Source organism: Suncus etruscus, chromosome 15 (genome assembly GCF_024139225.1).
Source record: "Suncus etruscus isolate mSunEtr1 chromosome 15, mSunEtr1.pri.cur, whole genome shotgun sequence".
Taxonomy (NCBI): domain Eukaryota; kingdom Metazoa; phylum Chordata; class Mammalia; order Eulipotyphla; family Soricidae; genus Suncus; species Suncus etruscus.
Window position 1 is genome coordinate 51854965 of NC_064862.1, and position 18840 is coordinate 51873804.

The following is an 18840-nucleotide window of genomic DNA, read 5'->3' on the forward strand; positions in this document are numbered from 1 at the left end:
TGTACAGTATGGATACTTATACATATGAAGTATAAAAGGACATGAAATGCTAGAGGGATAGTACAGGGGTAGGGCACTTACCTTGCATGCAGCTGAGCTGGAAAACCTGGGTTCAATAACTGGCGTACCATGTGGCGTCCTGAGCCCAAGCACAGACAGGTGTGGCCCAAAAACAAAACAAAAACCATGAAATATATTATAGATAGATAACATAGTAAATCAACAAATATTTATAATTTTCTGGGGCCAGAAAGATAGCATGGAGGTAGGGTATTTGCCTTGCATGCAGAAGGACAGTGGTTCAAATCCTGGTATCCCATATGGTTCCCCAGGACCATATGGTTCCTGCCAGGAGCCAGTTCTGAGCATAGAGTCAGGAGTAACCCCTGAGCACCGCCAGGTGTGACCCAAAAAAAAATTCATAATCTTCTATGTGTAAGGCCAATTTCTGACCCTGGGAAAATAATAAATGCAAAATTCCCTTGCTCCTTTATCCCCTCTCGACTTATGTGAATTCTTTTAGCTATTTTATATTTCAGAGTTCTTGATAACATTGTATATGAAACAAAAATTCCATAATCTAATATATATGTTTAGAACCAAAGTAGACTTTTTTTTTTTTTTTTGGTTTTTTGGTCACCCCTGGCAGTGCTCAGGGGTTACTCCTGCCGCTACGCTCAGAAATCACTCCTGGCTCGGGACCATATGGGATGCTGGGATTCAAACCACTGTCCTTCTGCATGCAAGGCAAATGCCTTACCTCCATGCAATCTCTCTGGCCTCCAAAGTAGACCTTGTTATCTCTGCCAACTTCAAAATAATAATTTCTTTTTTTGTGATTAATACTCTGAGCTCCTATCTTTTTTTTTTTTAATATAGCTCTTTTGCTATGAGCCCTGGTGAAGAAATCTTAACCTTTTTACAGAAAAGCCCATTCGATATAGAAGAACTTAAGAAAGAAGCAGTTAATCTCCCCCCAGAAGATGGTAAGTGATGGCCCAGGCCTGAGCAGGATAGGTTGGAGGGAGGGGGCATGGCATTGTTTGGTGTCAGCCACCGCATCCTCAGAGTTCTGGGAGTGCTATGGAGAAGCACCTGTTCTTTTTTCAGGTGACTAGTGATAGATCCCTCACTTGGTCAGCCTGTCATGGAGAAGTACCTTCTGTCCTTTTCCAGATGACTGGTGGTTAGATCTCTCAACTGATGACCAGTGGTAGATATTTCACCAGGTCAGCTTACTATGAAGTACCTTCTGTCCTTTTTCAGATGATCGGTGGTTAGATCTCTCGCCCGATCAGCTCGACCATCTCCTGCAGGAAGCAGCTGGCAAACGAGAAACAGCACCGGATTCTCAGGGTGCAGAGCAGCACTGTGACTTGACTCAGGTGTCTGAGAGTATGAAAGCTTTCCTGGCCAAGGTGTCTTCCCACGAAGGAGCAGAGCTGCCTCGGTAATCTATGTTTATGGACAGATCTGAATGTCTCAGTTATCACAACCCTAATAGCATCCATTCACTGATGAGTTCCACTTTTTTTGTTGATTATATTTTGTTTGAGGCCACACTCAGCGGTGCTCCAGGCTTACTCCTTGTGTGACCCCAAAACTAAAGGAAAAAAAAGAAAGATGTCAGATAGTATAGCAGATAGGGCATTTGCCTGGCACGTGGTTGACCCAAGTTCAAACTCAGGCACCCCATATAGTCAATTGAGCCCCACTAGGAATGAACCCTGAACACAGCTGGGTGTGCCTAAAAAACAACAATAAAAAAGGCAAAGAGAAGAAAGCAGTTATGTGCTCAGTAGTAGAGCATTGGCCTGCATATGTGAGACCCTGGCTACAACTTTAGGCATTGCAGGGAGCAGAACTCCTACCCCCATGAAAGTTGTTAGTACTTCCCATAGGGATGGTCTAAAAATTAAAAAATGGAGAGGAAAAAATTGGAGATAGGGAAAGTACTTTTATTGTTTTAATTAAATTTAATTTTAAATAATTTATATTTAAATTTATTAATATTAAATATTTAAATTTAAATAATTAAATTATTGATTTTTTTGGTTTGGGGCCACACCCAGCAGTGCTCAAGGCGCACTGCAGGACTTTATAGAATGTGGGGAATGGATGGGAGGGAAAGTGCTTCTAAACATTTTGGCTTTTCGTTGTTGGGTAGACCGTATTCTCTAAGGCTAGTGTGCCCTGCAAGAGGTTTTCTTTTTTGGTTTTTGGTTTTTGGGCCACACCCGGCAGTGCTCAGGGGTTACTCCTGGCTATCTGCTCAGAAATAGCTCCTGGCAGGCACAAGGGTCCATATGGGATGCCAGGATTTGAACCAACCACCTTAGGTCCTAGATCGGCTGCTTGCAAGGCAAACGCTGCTGTGCTCTCTCTCCGGCCCCTGCAGGAGGTTATTGATGTGTTCTTTTGGTCACTGTAACAAGTATAACTTTCACTTTCTTTTCCTCAGTCTTTGCTATTTCTGTTGCCTTGCAAGAAAGCATAAGGGATGGTATTTTTTTTTGTTTGTTTTTGGGTGACACCCGGCAGCACTTAGGGGTTACTCCTGGCTCTACACTCAGAAATCGCTTCTGGCAGACTCAGGGGACCATATGGAGTGCCGGGATTTGAACCACCATCCTTCTGCATTGCAAGGCAAATGCCCTTTCTCCATGCTATCTCTCCAGCCCCAGGGATGGTGTTTTGTTTGTTTGGGAACCTCACCAGGCATTGCTCAGTGATTACTCCTGCCTCTGCATTCAGGGATCAATCACTCCTGCTGCTAGGCTTAAGGGACAGATGGAATGCTGGGGATCAAACCCTGGCCAGCCATATGCAAGGCAAGTACCCTCCCTGCTGTACTCTCCAGCCCCAAAGAAGGGTGTTTTAAAATTTAAATGAGGGACTGGAACAGTGTCTTTTTTTTTTTTTTTTTTTTTTTTTTTTGGTTTTTGGGCCACACCCGTTTGACGCTCAGGGGTTACTCCTGGCTATGTGCTCAGAAATCGCCCCTGGCTTGGGGGGACCATATGGGACGCCGGGGGATCGAACCGCGGTCCGTTCCTTGGCTAGCGCTTGTAAGGCAGACACCTTACCTCTAGCGCCACCTTCCCGGCCCCAGGAACAGTGTCTTAAGCAATAGGGCATTTGCCTTGCACACGCTAATCTAGGATAGACTGTGGTTCAATCCCCTGGTGTCCCATATGGTCCCCCAAGCAGGAGCAATTTCTGAGTGCATAGCCAGGAGTAGTAACCCCTGAGCGTCATCACCAGTGTGGCCCAGAATCCAAAATAAATAAATAAATACAATTTAAATAAATTACCTTCAGCTCTTCTGATATTTTTGGAGCCTCCCCTGTGATGGTGGGGTTTGCTAGGGGAATGGCTGGAAGGAATACTGTGGAGTCTGCGCCCTGTCATACCCCAAACCCTGGGCATGCTAGGTATGAGCTCTAGCCCTCAGAGCATCTCCCAGACCCTCTTTGAAGGTTGTTTTTCTCTCAGGTAAGTAAGTGTACCTGAGCCCTTGAAGATGTTTCATGAGTTTTGTTCACACTGAACTGATTTGACTCCTTTTACCTTGCAGAGAACCTTCTGAGGCCCCAATCACATTCGATGAAAATTCTTTTCTCAGTTACTTTGATAAGATATTAGGTGAGTGTGAATTTTCTTTTCACTTGGAAACAGTAAGTATCAATAAATATAGATGTGGTGCAAGCATTAGAACTTTAGGTCTCTGGGTAGCCTGAGTTGCTTTGTGCCATAGCACAAAGCAGTAGTGCCTGCTAACTTGCTTCCTCCCAGCGTCAAGAGTTGCATGTTCAGGGCCCGGAGAGATAGCACAGCGGCGTTTGCCTTGCAAGCAGCCGATCCAGGACCTAAGGTGGTTGGTTTGAATCCCGGTGTCCCATATGGTCCCCCGTGCCTGCCAGGAGCTGTTTCTGAGCAGACAGCCAGGAGTAACTCCTGAGCACTGCCGGGTGTGGCCCAAAAACCAAAAAAAAAAAAAAGAGTTGCATGTTCAGATTCCTGCTGACAGAGGGAATACAGTGTAGAGGGAACATTTCCCTTGCTCTTTCCCACTTTGTCCTTATTTTTATACTAATTGCACTTATGTACCAATAATTTTAAGTTTCCTCCCAAAATCAACAAAGCAGGCTGTATTTTAAACAATTTTTAGAAATCAAGTAAATACAAAATATTTATTTTTCAGCTCATTGTGTTGGCAAAAATGTAGGGCATTGATATCTGTTAGTTTTTTAAGGGATAAAGAAATGAGCATTGATAGATGAGGGAACCCAAGTGTCCTTTCTTTTGGAGGGGTACATTTGTCACACTGAAATTGTTCACTCCCAGGGATTTGTTTCATGAAACTATGTGTTAAGATATGGATTGATTGCATTAAAAAAAAAAGTTGGCAGAGTTTGAACGTCCACCAAGAGGGAAATGGTTATTAAATAAGGCAGAGTAGTTCCGTATTATGAAATACTGTGAAGCCTTCTTTATTAAGAAATAGTTGTGTAGGGGCCAGAGAGATAGCACATTGGTGGGGCATTTGTCTTCCACACAGCCAAACCCAGGACAGACACGGGTTCGATAACTGCCATCTCATACAATCCCCAGAGCCTGCCAGTAGTGATTCTGAGTGCAGAGCCAGGAGTAACCCCTGAGCACCTCTGGTTTTGCCCCCCCCCAAAAAAATCCATATATATATCAAACATGGAATTGATAAACGTAGTTAGAAGTCTAGATACACATTAGACTATTAGAGGTTTCTTAACTCTGGAAAGAAAGAGGAAGAGCATATTGCTTAAATATTTAAGCAAAACTGAACTAAATAGGGGCCCAAGAGATAGTACAAGAGATAGTACAGGGGTGACTTCCCTGTCTTTCTTTTGTTATTGTGTTTGGGTCACATCTGGCAGCACTTAGGTTACTTTTGGCTCTGCACTCAGAAATCGCTCCTGGCAGGCTCAGGAACCATACGGGATGCCGGGATTCAAACCACTATCTGTCCTGGATTACTGTGTGCGAGGCAAATGCCCTACCACTGTGCTATCTCTCTGGTCCCTGTTTTTTGTGGTTGTTTTTGGGCCACACCTGGTAGCATTCAGGGGTTACTCCTGGCTCTGCACTCAGAAATCACTCCTGGCAGGCTCAGGGGATTGTATGAGATGGCAGTTATCGAACCCTGGTCTGTCCTGGGTTTGGCTGCGTGGAAGACAAATGCCCCACCAATGTTCTATCTCTCTGGCCCCTATACCCTGTCTTTCTTATATCATGTCTGCCACTCTGGTTTAAATCTTTTCACTACAGACGGCTCCCTGAGCATTGCTAGTCATGACTCCAGAGCACAGAGTCAGGTATCTTAGCACTGCCTGGTGATTGTTTTTTAAGTACTAACTAGTTTTGTTTTTGTTCTTGTTTTTGTTTGTTTTTTGCCACACCCAGTGATGCTCAGGGGTTACTCCTGACTATTCGCTCAGAAATTGCTTCTGGCTTGGGGGAACCATATGGAACATGGGATTGAATCAGATCCGTCCTGGGTCAGCTGTGTGCAAGGCAAATGCCCTACAGCTGCGCTATCACTCTGGCCCCCATACTAAGTAGTTTTTTTGTTTGTTTGTTTTTGGGTCACAATCGGCAGTGCTCAGGCTACTACTGGCTCTATGCTCAGAATCACTCCTGGCAGGCTCAGGGGACCATATGGGATGCCAGGATTCAAACCACCATCCTTCTACATGCAAGGCAAATGCCCTGCCTCCATGCTATCTCTCCAGCCCCCCACTAAGTAGTTTTTTAATGAAAAAAAAGGGGAGGTAGTTTTTGGGGGGGTTTTGGTGGTGGTGGTGGTGGTGGTGGAAGGGGTCATTCTACATCCCAAGGAGTGCTCAAGAAACTGAGGGTCCCTCTTGGTCATTTTCAGTTACTCAATCTACGGGTTCAGATGCAGGGGCTTGAAAGCAAAACAGGTGCCTTAACCTCTGAACTCTCTCTAATCTACTTTAAAAAAAGAGAAAAAGAGACTAAATCTGGCTAGAAGAGATGGAACTGCAGGTGAGGTGCTTATGGAGTAGGTCTGGGTTGACTGCCAGTAATGATCTCTGAGCACGCACCAGGCATTGCTCAAAACAAGAATAAAAAGAAATTTGAATCTTGGGCCAGACAGATAGTATAGTAGTTAAGGTACATGCCTTGCATTTAACCAACTGTGGTTTAATCCCCAGCACTGCGAAGGGTCCCTAGAGCACTGCCAGTAGTGAACACAGAGCCAGAAGAAAGTCTTTTTTTTTTTTTTTTTGGTTTTTGGGTCACACCCGGCGGTGCTCAGGGGTTACTCCTGGCTGTCTGCTCAGAAATAGCTCCTGGCAGGCACGGGGGACCATATGGGACACCGGGATTCGAACCAACCACCTTTGGTCCTGGATCGGCTGCTTGCAAGGCAAACACCGCTGTGCTATCTCTCCGGGCCCAGAAGAAAGTCTTGAGCACTGCTAGGTGTGAAAACTCTCTCTCTTTCTCTCTCTCTCTCTCTCTCTCTCTCTCTCTCTCTCTCTCTCTCTCTCTCTCTCTCTCTCTCTCTCTCTCTCTCTCTCCCTTCCCCTCCCCCCCAACAAAAGAAAAAGAGGGGGCTAGAGCGAAAGCATAGTGATAGGGCATTTGCCTTGCACACAGCCAACCCAGGATGGACTTGGGTTCGAATTATGATTCCCTAAGCCTGCCAGGAGTGATTTCTGAGTGCAGAGACAAGGAGTAACCCCTGAGTGCTGCCAGATCTGGCCCCAAAAGATGAAAAAGACAAAAGAAAAGGAGCTGAATCTTTGAGCTCAGCATGTGCTTATATCTGGGAAATGCTGTTTTCTGGAACGGACCTTTGTGAAGTCATTTGCCTGTGTGATGGTCCTTTCCTGTGGGTGCCAGTCTAATTCTCTTAAGAGGCATCATGCAGCAAACTTAACTAAGGGGCCAGCGTGCTAGCACAGCGTTTCCCGTTTTCCTTTATGGTCCCCGAGCCTGCCAGGAATGATTTCTGAGCGCAGAGCCAGGAGTAACCCCTGAGCGCCGCTGGGTGTGGCCCCCCCCCCAAAAAAAAAAATAGAAGAAGAAGAAGAAAAAGAAAACCAAGCACAATTTTTATTTCTATCCTGGTGTCTGTGTAGGGTCAGGACCTCCTGAATCAGATTCAGATGAACTGGATGAGGAGGACTTGGAATGTTTAGACAGTGATGACATCGAAGAAGATCCCGAGTCACAGGAGTTCGAAGAAGAAATGTCTGTGAAAGGGGCTCTTGATAACCTCAAGTCATACATGGCGCAGATGGACCACGAACTGGCGCAAACCAGTATTGGCCAAAGTTTCATCACACAGAGGCAAATGGTACATCTTTGTTTAATCTCCTTCCCTTTCCTTCCTAAGTTTATTACAAGTAATAGCAAGTAAACTTATTTATCTTAGCTTGTCTCTGTTTAAAAAACTGTATATTTTGGGTATAAGTTTGCTTTTTTACTTTGAGATAAGTAAGAATGCCAACTTTCTGGAGGCCGGTGAGATGGTGCTAGAGGTAAGGTGTCTGCCTTGCGAGCGCTAGCCAAGGAAGGACCTCGGTTCGATCCCCTGGCATCCCATATGGTCCCTCCAAGCTAGGGGCGATTTCTGAGTGCTTAGCCAGGAGTAACCCCTGAACATCAAAAGGTTTTGGCCTGAAAAAAAAAAAAAAAAGAAAAATGCCAACTTTCCTCTTCCAAACTATAGTAGGGAAAGAATTAACTATTTTTGTAACTATGTTAAACTATATTACTTATGTTTTTACTTATTTAATCTATTACTATTGTCTATCAATATTTGTAATAAGAGGGGCCAGAGCAATGGCATGCCTTGCATGAGTCTGACCCAGTTTTGATTCCAAGCATCCCATATGGTTTCCCAAACCTGCTAGGAGCGATTTCTGAGTGCAAAGCCAGGAGTTAATCCCTGAGTGCTGTCTGGTATGGCCAAAAAACAATTTTGCAATAAGAAATGATGTGATGTGATTTGTTAAGTCTTTTTTTGTGTGTGTGTGGTTTTTGGGTCGCACCCGGCAGTGCTCAGGGGTTATTCCTGGCTCCAGGCTCAGAAATTGCTCCTGGCAGGCACGGGGGACCATATGGGACGCTGGGATTCGAACCGATGACCTCCTGCATGAAAGGTAAAAGCCTTACCTCCATGCTATCTCTCCGGCCCGATTTGTTAAGTCTTTAAGGTGCTTGCTTGCCTTACATGTGGCTGACCAAGTTCAATATCCAGCACCCTATAAAGTCCCATGCTCACCAGGAGTGATCCCTGAATGTCCCCAGGTATAGCCAAAAAAAAAAAATAAAAATAAAAAACACATTATGTGTTCAAGTCAGTATATTTTGCATAGCAATAATAAAAATTTTGATTTAAAAAACTTAAATGTGGGGCCGGAGAGATAGCATAGAGGTAAGGCGTTTGCCTTTCATGCAGGAGGTCATCGGTTAGAATCCCGGTGTCCCATATGGTCCCCTGTGCCTGCCAGGAGCAATTTCTGAGCCTGGAGCCAGGAATAACCCCTGAGCACTGCCGGGTGTGACCCAAAAACCACAAAAAAAACCAAAAAACTTAAATGTCCACATAATTTTCATGGCTTAATGATATTTGTTTTGTATGTTTCCCTGAGTTAGAGGCACATTTAGAATTTATCATTCACTGGTGTTTTAATCCTGGTTTGTATACCAACACTGGCTAATCCTAGACAGACGTTGGGAAGAGATGGACTCTGGAATCTAATAATGTTTGAAACACAGCTGAGCTTTTTACAGGATATAGCCATTCAACAGTTCTCATGTCATAAAATTAACATACGAATCAACTAAGCTAATTGTGAAACTCAGTAAAATACCTTTAATTCATGATTTTTCAACTATTTTTCCATTTTCAAAAAAAATATATTACTCAGGGACCAGAGCAGTGGTGCAGTTGGTAGGGCATTTGCCTTGCATGCACTAGGATGGACCGCAGTTTGATCCCCTAGCGTCCCACATGGTCCCCCCAACCAGGGGTGATTTCTGAGCGCATAGCCAGGAGTAACCCCTGAGCATCACTGGTGTGGCCCAAAAACAAAAAAGAAAAAATATTACTCAGCAACCACCCCACCTCCTGAAATCTCACATTTTTTTTTAACGCTTCACGAATTTGCGTGTCATCCTTGCGTAGGGGCCATGCTAATCTCTGTATCGTTTCAATTTTAGTATATGTGCTGCCGCTGCCGAAGCGAGCACGAAATCTCACTTTTGTAAGCAAATAAGTAGAAAACCTCTCCCAGTTGTATCTGAAGCTATTTATCACCCAGTTGAATTATTCTTGTGCCCCAGGGGATGGTATCACCCACTTGGGTTAAGACTGATATAAGCCCTATTTTAAAAGAATAAAAAACAGCCATATTTGGGGCTGGATCGATAGCACAGCGGGAGGGCGTTTGCTTTGCACACAGCTGCCCAGGACGGGCCTGGGTTCAATCCCCAGCATCCTATGTGACTCATGGTAAAATAGAGAAAGATTCTGATCAAGTTGGCCTGGGTGAGACCCAAGACTTGACATTCTGATGAGCTCCCCTGTTCTTCCCCTGCAGGGACCCTACCTTGGTAACAAAGGTAGAAGGTCTGTAGGTCAAAACTGTAGGCAATCTAGTTTTCCTTTAGAGAAAAATTCAGAAAAAAATTTTCTTCAATCTTAACATTTGGTTTCTTTTAAAACTTTCAGGTAGGGGGCTGGAGCAGTAGTACACTGGGGAGGGCATTTGCCTTGCACTGTCTGATTCCTGGCACTTCACAGGGTCCTTCCTCTGCAGGGGTGATCCTGGAGCACAGAGCTAGGATTAAGCCCTGAGCACTGCCAGGTTTGACCTAAAAACAAAGCAAACAAAACAAAAACCATCTCAGGCAAACTATTTATGTTCCTTGTTTATTTATTTATTTATTTATTTTCAGCCATACCCTGTGTTGTTCAAAGATTTCTCCTGGCTCTGCGCTCAGAAATCACCCGTGGCAGGCTCAGGGGATGCTGGGAATTGAACCTGGGTCTGTCCCAGGTCATCTGCCTGCAAGGCAAGCACCCTACTACTGTGCTGTCATTCCAGCCCCATATATGTTATTTGTTAACCCTGGTTCTCTGCCTTAGGCTATTTGAAAGTAGAAAAAAGTTTTCCTAGAAAAAGTATGTCGGAATCTTGAAAGCCATATTTTAACGCTTGTGTTGTTACATGGTTGGAATTCTAGCTCACTTTCTATAACAGAGGGTAAAAAGTTTCCTTTCTAGGAACTTTCCCTGCCAGAGAAATAGTACAGGGGCTAAGGTACTTACTTGCCTTGCATGCAATGGACCCCCGTTTCAGTATCTTATACCACATACGGTTCCCTGAGAACAGAGACAGGTATGAACTGTTGGGTGCAGCCCCCAAATCCAACAACAACAGCTTTCTAATTGGAAGTTCAAATTGACACTTTGATTCTCTATTTTAAGTATTGTCCAGCCTACCTTTAAAAATACCTCATCATGTTCTTTTGTCTCCCTCAATCAGGAGCCTCCATTGCAGCCTGCTCATGAGGAGGAGGAGGAAGAGTGTGCTACCCTGACCCCAGCTGACATGGACCTCAACCTAGTCTCCAATATACTGGAGTCCTACAGCTCCCAGGCAGGCCTGGCAGGCCCAGCCTCGAACCTCCTACAGAGCATGGGCGTGCAGCTACCTGACCGCTTGGACCCCAGACCCTCCTCTCCATCTGGAAAAGCCTGACCGCATGCCTGGCCTCTCCCCTGAGCTCAGTGCTCACCAACTCTGCTCAGACTGTGAAATCATTCACTTAATAAACATGCTTCTTTCAGTACAGGTTGACTTTTCCCCCATGGGCCCCACACTTACTTTCTTCTTGTTTTGTTTGGGGTCCACACTTAGTTGTGTTCAGAGCTTACTCCTGGATCTGCTCAAGAATCACTCCTGGTGGGTCTCAGGGACCCTATGGGGTGTCAGTGATTGAACCCAGATCGGCCTTGTGCTAGGCAAGCACCCTCCCTACTGTGCTATTATTTTGTCCCCATACTAATAGCCTTGCACACAATAGATCTTGCCTGCACACAAGATCTTCAAATCAGTAGGAGAGTATCAAGCTCTCAAACATCTTGAGATGAGATTTTGAGTGTTATCTTTTTGTTTTTGTTTTTGGGTCACACCCGCTGGTGCTCAGGGGCTACTCCTGGCTCTCCACTCAGAAATTGCTCCTGGCAGCCTTAGGAGACCATATGGGATGCCAAGAAATGGGCCAGTTCATTGTCCCTCAACCTGTCGGAGGGCCAGATTATAGTAAAAACAAAAACTATGAACAGATTCCTATGCACACTGCATGTATCTTATTTTGAAGTGAAGAAACAAAACGGGAACAAATACAATATGTGGCCCACCGACCGTAGTTTGTGGACCACTGCCCTAGAGCATTATCTTTTTTGTTTTGTTTTGTTTTTGGGCCACACCCGGCGGTGCTCAGGGGTTACTCCTGACTGTCTGTTCAGAAATAGCTCCTGGCAGGCACGGGGGACCATATGGGACACTGGGATTCAAACCAACCACCTTTGGTCCTGGATTGGCTGCTTGCAAGGCAAACACCGCTGTGCTATCTCTCTGGGCCCCTAGAGCATTATCTTGATTGAGTAACTCATATACAGAGAAACTGACAGGCAAAACTAAGGCCTGAATGAGTCATTTCATCTCAGTACCGGGGACACTGGCCTTAAGCCAGACTCGCTGTGCTGAGAAATGGATTTGTTTTTGACATTTTGCATGTTTTTACTTGTCCACTTCATAGACTCAGGGTGTTCTTTTTCTACTTCACACCTCCAGAAGGCTTTGCCACACAAACATCCCTGCCAGGAAAGGTACAAAGTTCCTATTTATCCATCATCTTCAGCCACATAGCCTGCGCTCTTTTCCTGAGTTTCCAGATAGCCCTGAAATCCTGAGAAGTCACAAATGTCCTATCCTCTCCCCCTGCTGTGCATGTAAGGCCAATGGTGTCGCCCTTCCCTTCCTCGCCAGACTTACTTCTTGTCCCAGAACAGCACAGTAACCCAAAAGCAAGCAGTTCCTCCAAGATGAGTTTGACTTGTAACCAGGAGTCCCCAATAGATCCCCTTGTGGTAAGGATTTTCTCACCCAGGATGTGTGCATGTGTGCTATTTAACAGCCCCAGAAGGACAGCAGGAAGGTACATGGACCCTGCACTACTATCCCCACTGCAAGATGGATGGACTCAGCTCAGGCCAACACAAGCTGCCAGTCTCAGGACACTCATGTCTCAGACACCATCTGGCAGTGATTCCTCAAGGTAGTTCCATAAATACTGCTGGTTTGTTACGAGAACAGTGGCCTTTTTGGGATCTATAGGTAATTCGGTACATCAAAATTTCTAGTTCTAGAATTTATTGCTTGAGGGCTTCAAGATTCTGGACTTGTGCCTGTTTTAAAAAAATTTTTTGTGGGGCCAGCATAGTGGCGCTAGAGGTAAGGTGTCTGCCTTGCCAGCGCTAGCCTAGGACGGACCGAGTTTTGATCCCCCAGCAACCCATTTGGTCCCCCAAGCCAAGAGCGACTTCTGAGCGCATAGCCAGGAGTAACCCCTGAGCATTACCGGGTGTGGCCCAAAAAACAAAAAAAAATTTTTTTTTGTTGTTGATTTTTGTTTTGGGGCCACACTGGGCAATGCTCAGGACTTCCTGGCTCTGTGCTCAGGAAAGACTCTGGCAGTGCTGGGGATCAAACCTGGGTAAGTCATTTGCAAGGCAAATGCCTTCCCCACTGTTCTGGCCCCTGGCTCGTGACTTTAATCACAAATTAGTCAAGAACCATCTGAAAATAGGACTCTCCTGAGATGAAACCTCCCATTTCTTCCACATGTGGCTCCAGTGCTTTCGCAGACTTGGAATCAAGATGTAAATGTCTGTCGCCCTAATAAAGATTCCTGGTCCTTCTCACTCTGCAAATTTCCACATTTTGGAATCAGAAAAATACATTTGAACAAAGTGGCAGACATTTTATTTCTTCCAGAGAAGGTCTCCCTTTCCTCTGACAAGGCACAAATAATGTCCGTAGAAATGCTAGTTTTAGACCATCCACCCCAAGAAATGGTTCATCTCCACAGACCCTAAGCTGCTCACAGTATTCAAGTTTGTAAATAGTAGTGACCACTTAGGAAAGTGGACATCTTTTCCTTGGGTCACAAAATGAACTAACTCAAGGACAAGCCAAAAAGGACTTAGCCTCTGATCACACTGGGATGCAATGACATCAACAGTTGTCCTTTATTTGATCGAGGCTCCAGATTTCTTTTCCCTTCCTGTGACTGAGCTTACTGAACTGTCTGGTAACTCAGTACCTAAATGTTTAACTGAATTTGTGCTGTTTTTTTGAATTCTGCAATGACAAGAAGTAACTCCATTGAGATCTGCTATCTGTTCTCAATACTAAGCTAAAAATTTTAGAATTCTTCCAGGTACCTTTTGTAGTATACATCCAGCACCAACAGGTCTCATGCCAGAAAGATATCAGGGCCCAAGAGAATGGACAGGCAAGGGAATTTATTTATTTATTTATTTTTGGTTTTGGAGCCACACCCAGCAGCACTCAAGGGTTACTCCTGGCTGTGCACTCAGAAATTGCTCCTGGCAGGCTCGGGGGATCATATGGGATGCTGAGAACTGAACTAGGGTCCATCCTGGGTTGGTCACGTGCAAAGCTATCTCTCCAGCCCCAAAGGATTGTATTTATATCCAAGCAAATAATTCAAGCTTTCCACTGTGCTTTGACAGCTTCCGTCTCTTCACCTTTACATGGTATCCTGATTGCCTGGTAGGAGCTTCTTGCATGGGCGCTGGCAGAGGAATGCCAGCTTCTATTCTGTCTCCCAAGGTTGTGCAGGATCTTGCTGCCTGCCCTGTATCAGCTGGTCTTGGACATGATGCTCCAGGATACTGAGGCAGGATCTAGGCACCACAGTAGGACCTAAGCTGCCTAACATGTTCTCTCCACCCACTCCTTAATCAGGTGATGGGCAATTGCTATCTTGGGGGGTAGCCAAAATGGCAGTCCCCTGCCCTGCTGCTGGTCTCTCTGCAGGGCTGCTGCCACCTCTTCATGACTGAACCAAGCAGCTGCCTCAAGTTCGCTCAAGTTCACACAGATCTGAAAGACATGAGAGGAATGATGCGCTGTGAAGTTGGGGGCCACAAGATTCAGTAGACCCTAGATAGGAGGGGAAACATCTGTAGGATGGGGCAGTCTGAGAAGATGGTTCAAGGGAGCTACATGTGGTGAGAGCAGTTGTAGATTTTTTTTCAGAAACAAAAGTCTAAAGGGTGAAATTATATATATACATATATATACATATATATGTATATTTGGTTTTTGGGTCACACCCAGCAACGCTCAGGGGTTACTCCTGGCTCTACGCTCAGAAATCACTACTGGCAGGCTCGGGAGACCATATGGGATGCCGGGATTCGAACCACCGACCTACTGCATGAAAGGCAAATGCCTTACCTCCATGCTATCTCTCCAGCCCCATTTCTTTTTTTTTTTCTTTTTTTTTTTTTTTTTGGTTTTTCGGGCCACACCCATTTGATGCTCAGGGGTTACTCCTGGCTAAGCGCTCAGAAATTGCCCCTGGCTTGGGGGGACCATATGGGACGCCGGGGGATCGAACCGTGGTCCTGATCCTTGGCTAGCGCTTGCAAGGCAGACACCTTACCTCTAGCGCCACCTCGCCGGCCCCCACTCTTTTTTTTTTTTTTTTTTTTTTTAGTTTTTGGGTCACACCCGGCGGTGCTCAGGGGTTACTCCTGGCTCTATGCTCAGAAATAGCTCCTGGCAGGCACGGGGGACCATATTGGACACTGGGATTCGAACCAACCACCTTTGGTCCTGGATCGGCTGCTTGCAAGGCAAACGCCGCTGTGCTATCGCTCCGGGCCCCCCATTTATTTTTAATATTAAAAAAAATTCGGCAGAAGCTGGATTCCCTGCTTGGGACATCAGGCGGAGAAAAGACACGAATCTAAGCCTGCGCAGAGGGGCCCAACTGTGAGTGTGAACTGTAAATATCTGTCTACTGTCCTCTTGTGTGAAACTCTTGGGAGTGGGGCAAAAGAGCTCCAGAAATCTGCTCTCCCTCTCCCGGAGGCCATTTCCAGGGCGGGACTTCAGAACATAAAAACCGGCCGGCAGACTGCTGCAGAAGCTGGATTCCCTGCTTGGGACATCAGGCGGGGAAAAGACACGAATCTAAGCCTGCGCAGAGGGGCCCAACTGTGAGTGTGAACTGTAAATATCTGTCTACTGTCCTCTTGTGTGAAACTCTTGGGAGTGGGGCAAAAGAGGCTCCATCAGAGCACGGCCGCTCCGCTTCGCTACGCGGTCGTGCGCTCCTTCTAAGAAAAGAACACCATTGCAACAATAAGAAAAAATCACAATAAGAACTGTGCTATATCAGAGAAGCAAGCATTTCTCTCTGGACTGTCTTCTCTGTTGCATGCTCGGGCCTAAGATTTGACCCAGTGTGAGGCTTCATCCACGGAGGTCTCCCCTCCCTTAGAGGCAAGTCAGCCCATCCAGAAAGGGAGGAGCCAGAGGAGTGTGCTGCCTACATCATATAGACAATGAATACCACCACAACACGTAGAAAAACCCACAATACAAGTGTGACAATGGGGAAACAACGCAGGCCAGCATCAGACATAGAGAATGAAGATGACAATTCTGAGGACCAGATAATGACTGAACAACTAATCAACCTCTCAGATAAGGACTTTAGACTAGCAATATGGAAGGTGCCCAACAGACTCCAAGAAACCGTGGATCGAGTTGAACAGAACACTAATAAGAACCAAGAAAATATGAAGGCAGAAATGACAAAACTCCAAACTGAAATAACATGTCAACTAACAGGACTGAAAAAGTCAGTAAACGAAGTGAATGACAAAATGGATAAGCTCTGGGACAGGGTATCAAAAGCTGAGAATAGACTTGGTGCTGTGGAAGATGAGATACATAACAATTCCATACAGCAGGAGAGATTGGACAAAAAACTTAAAGCAAATGAGCAGACAACGGAAAAATTAGTCAAAGAATGGGAACAGATGAAAATAGAAGTCTATGATAAGATCAACAGAAACAACTTAAGAATCATTGGCGTCCCAGAGACCCAGGAAGAAAATTCCCAGGAAGAATCAATGGTCAAGAACATCATTAAAGAGAAACTTCCAGAGCTAAAGAATATAGGTGATCAAATCCTGCATGCTCGAAGAGTACCAACCAAAAGAGACCCCAGAAAAACCACCCCAAGACACATCCTAGTCACAATGACAAATCCCACAGATAGAGACAGAATTCTGAAAACAGCAAGATCAAAAGGGGAAATTACATTCAAGCAAGCATCCTTGAGATTTACAGCAGACCTGTCACCAGAAACACTCAATGCCAGAAAGCAGTGGTGGGATATTGTGACAAGACTGAATGAAATGAATGCTTCACCCAGAATACTATACCCAGCAAAACTCACTTTCCGGTTTGAGGGAAGAATACATGGTTTCACTGACAAAAAGCAGCTCAGAAACTTTACAGACACAAAACCAGTCTTAAGAGAAAAACTGAAAGACCTAATTTAAGACAAGACTAACCAAAAGACACCAAATTTCGATATAAAGATGGCATTAAATCCCAGGACAATTCTTTCTCTCAATGTCAATGGACTAAATGCACCAGTCAAGAGACACAGAGTGGCTAAATGGATCAAAAAACTCAATCCAACCTTCTGCTGCCTACAAGAAACACACCTGAATAGTCAGAACAAACATAGACTCAAAATAAAAGGCTGGAGAAAAATCATCCAAGCAAACAACACCCATAAAAAAGCTGGAGTGGCCATACTAATATCAGATAATGCAAACTTTATACTCAGGAAGGTTGTAAGGGACAAAGATGGACATTTTATATTAATCAAGGGGTATATAGAGCAGGAAGAATTCACTCTCCTAAACATATATGCACCAAATGAGGGGCCAGCAAAATATTTAATACAACTGTTGACAAATCTGAAAAATAACATCAATAACAACACAATAATTGTGGGGGACCTTAACACGGCTTTGTCAACACTGGATAGGTCAACCAGACTGAAACCCAACAAGAATATACTAGACCTGAGGAGAGAAATGGAAGAAAGAGGCCTAGTGGATATATATAGGACACTCCACCCCCAGAAACCTGGATACACATTCTTCTCCAATGTACATGGGACATTCTCCAGGATAGACTACATGCTGGCACATAAAACATATCTCCATAATATCAAGAGGATAGAAATTTTGCAGACTACCTTTGCTGACCACAAGGCTCTGAAATTATTTGTGAATTCCAAAGGGACTCAGAAGAAAAACATTAACACCTGGAAGTTAAACAGCCTCATACTCAATAACCAGTGGGTCCGAGATGAAATCAAGGAGGAAATCAAAAGGTTCCTGGAAACAAATGACAATAAAGACACAAACTATCAGAACTTATGGGACACAGCAAAAGCAGTACTGAGAGGAAAATTTATAGCTTTGCAAGCACACATCAGGAAGGAAGAAGGAGCTTACCTGAGTAGCTTAATGACACAGCTAATAGAACTAGAAAGTGCTCAACAAAAGGACCCAAAAATAGGAAGACAGAAGGAAATAACAAAGCTGAGAGCAGAAATCAATGAAGTGGAAACCCAAAAAACAATCCGAAAGATCAACGAAAGCAGAAGTTGGTTCTTTGAAAAAATAAACAAGATTGATAGACCACTGGCAAACCTAACAAAGAAAGAGAGAGAGAGAAACTTGATAACTCGTATTAGGAATGAAAAAGGAGAGATCACTACTGATATGACAGAGATTCAAAGGGTAATCAGAAACTACTTTGAGAAACTCTACGCCACTAAAAATGAGAACCTGGAAGAAATGGATAAATTCTTGGACTCTTATAATCTTCCACGGTTGAAGGAAGAGGATGTAGCATATCTAAACACCCCCATCACCATTGATGAAATCAAAACGGTAATCAAAGGTCTGCCGAAAAACAAAAGCCCAGGCCCAGATGGATTCACTAATGAATTCTTTGAAACTTTCCAAGAGGAACTACTACCAATCCTGGCAAGACTCTTTCATGAAATTGAACAAACGGAAACACTTCCAAATAGCTTTTATGAAGCCAACATCACCTTGATACCTAAACCAGACAGAGATGCTACAAAAAAAGAAAATTACAGACCAATATCGCTGATGAATGCCGATGCAAAGATCTTCAACAAAATCCTGGCAAATAGGATTCAATGCCTCATTAAGAAGATCATCCACTACGATCAAGTAGGTTTCATCCCAGGAATGCAAGGCTGGTTTAACATCCGTAAATCCATCAACATCATACACAACATCAATAACAAGAAAAATAAAAACCACATGATCATATCAATAGATGCAGAGAAAGCATTTGATAAGGTCCAACACCCATTCTTGATCAAAACTCTCAGCAAGATGGGAATGGAAGGAACCTTTCTCAATCTAGTTGAAGCCATCTACCACAAGCCAATGGCAAATATCATCCTCAACGGAGAAAAACTAAAAGCCTTCCCTCTAAATTCTGGTACAAGACAAGGCTGTCCTCTCTCACCACTCCTATTCAACATAGCACTGGAAGTACTTGCTATAGCGATTAGGCAAGAAAAAGATATCAAGGGAATTCAGATAGGAAAGGAAGAAGTCAAGCTCTCACTGTTTGCAGATGA

The 18840-nt window shown here is 44.5% G+C and overlaps 2 protein-coding genes and 1 non-coding gene across 3 annotated transcripts in view; 1 reads left to right on the forward strand and 2 right to left on the reverse strand.

The window, feature by feature from the left end:
• The window catches only part of ECD (ecdysoneless cell cycle regulator), a 30121-nt gene extending 19227 nt beyond the window's left edge, over nucleotides 1-10894 (forward strand). The window contains exons 10-14 of the mRNA XM_049789122.1: nucleotides 880-986; nucleotides 1267-1450; nucleotides 3578-3645; nucleotides 7152-7369; nucleotides 10569-10894. Coding sequence (XP_049645079.1) covers nucleotides 880-986; nucleotides 1267-1450; nucleotides 3578-3645; nucleotides 7152-7369; nucleotides 10569-10784 — 793 coding nt within the window. The 3' untranslated portion in view covers nucleotides 10785-10894. The remainder of the gene's footprint in view (nucleotides 1-879; nucleotides 987-1266; nucleotides 1451-3577; nucleotides 3646-7151; nucleotides 7370-10568) is intronic.
• On the reverse strand, nucleotides 9161-9270 carry LOC126031793 (U6 spliceosomal RNA). The gene has a single exon (XR_007503621.1). It is a non-coding gene; the product is annotated as a U6 spliceosomal RNA (small nuclear RNA).
• A 2911-nt stretch (nucleotides 10895-13805) lies between the features above and the next one.
• NUDT13 (nudix hydrolase 13) overlaps nucleotides 13806-18840 on the reverse strand; it is a 33585-nt gene continuing 28550 nt past the window's right edge. Inside the window, exon 9 of the mRNA XM_049789274.1 lies at nucleotides 13806-14219. Coding sequence (XP_049645231.1) covers nucleotides 14049-14219 — 171 coding nt within the window. The 3' untranslated portion in view covers nucleotides 13806-14048. The remainder of the gene's footprint in view (nucleotides 14220-18840) is intronic.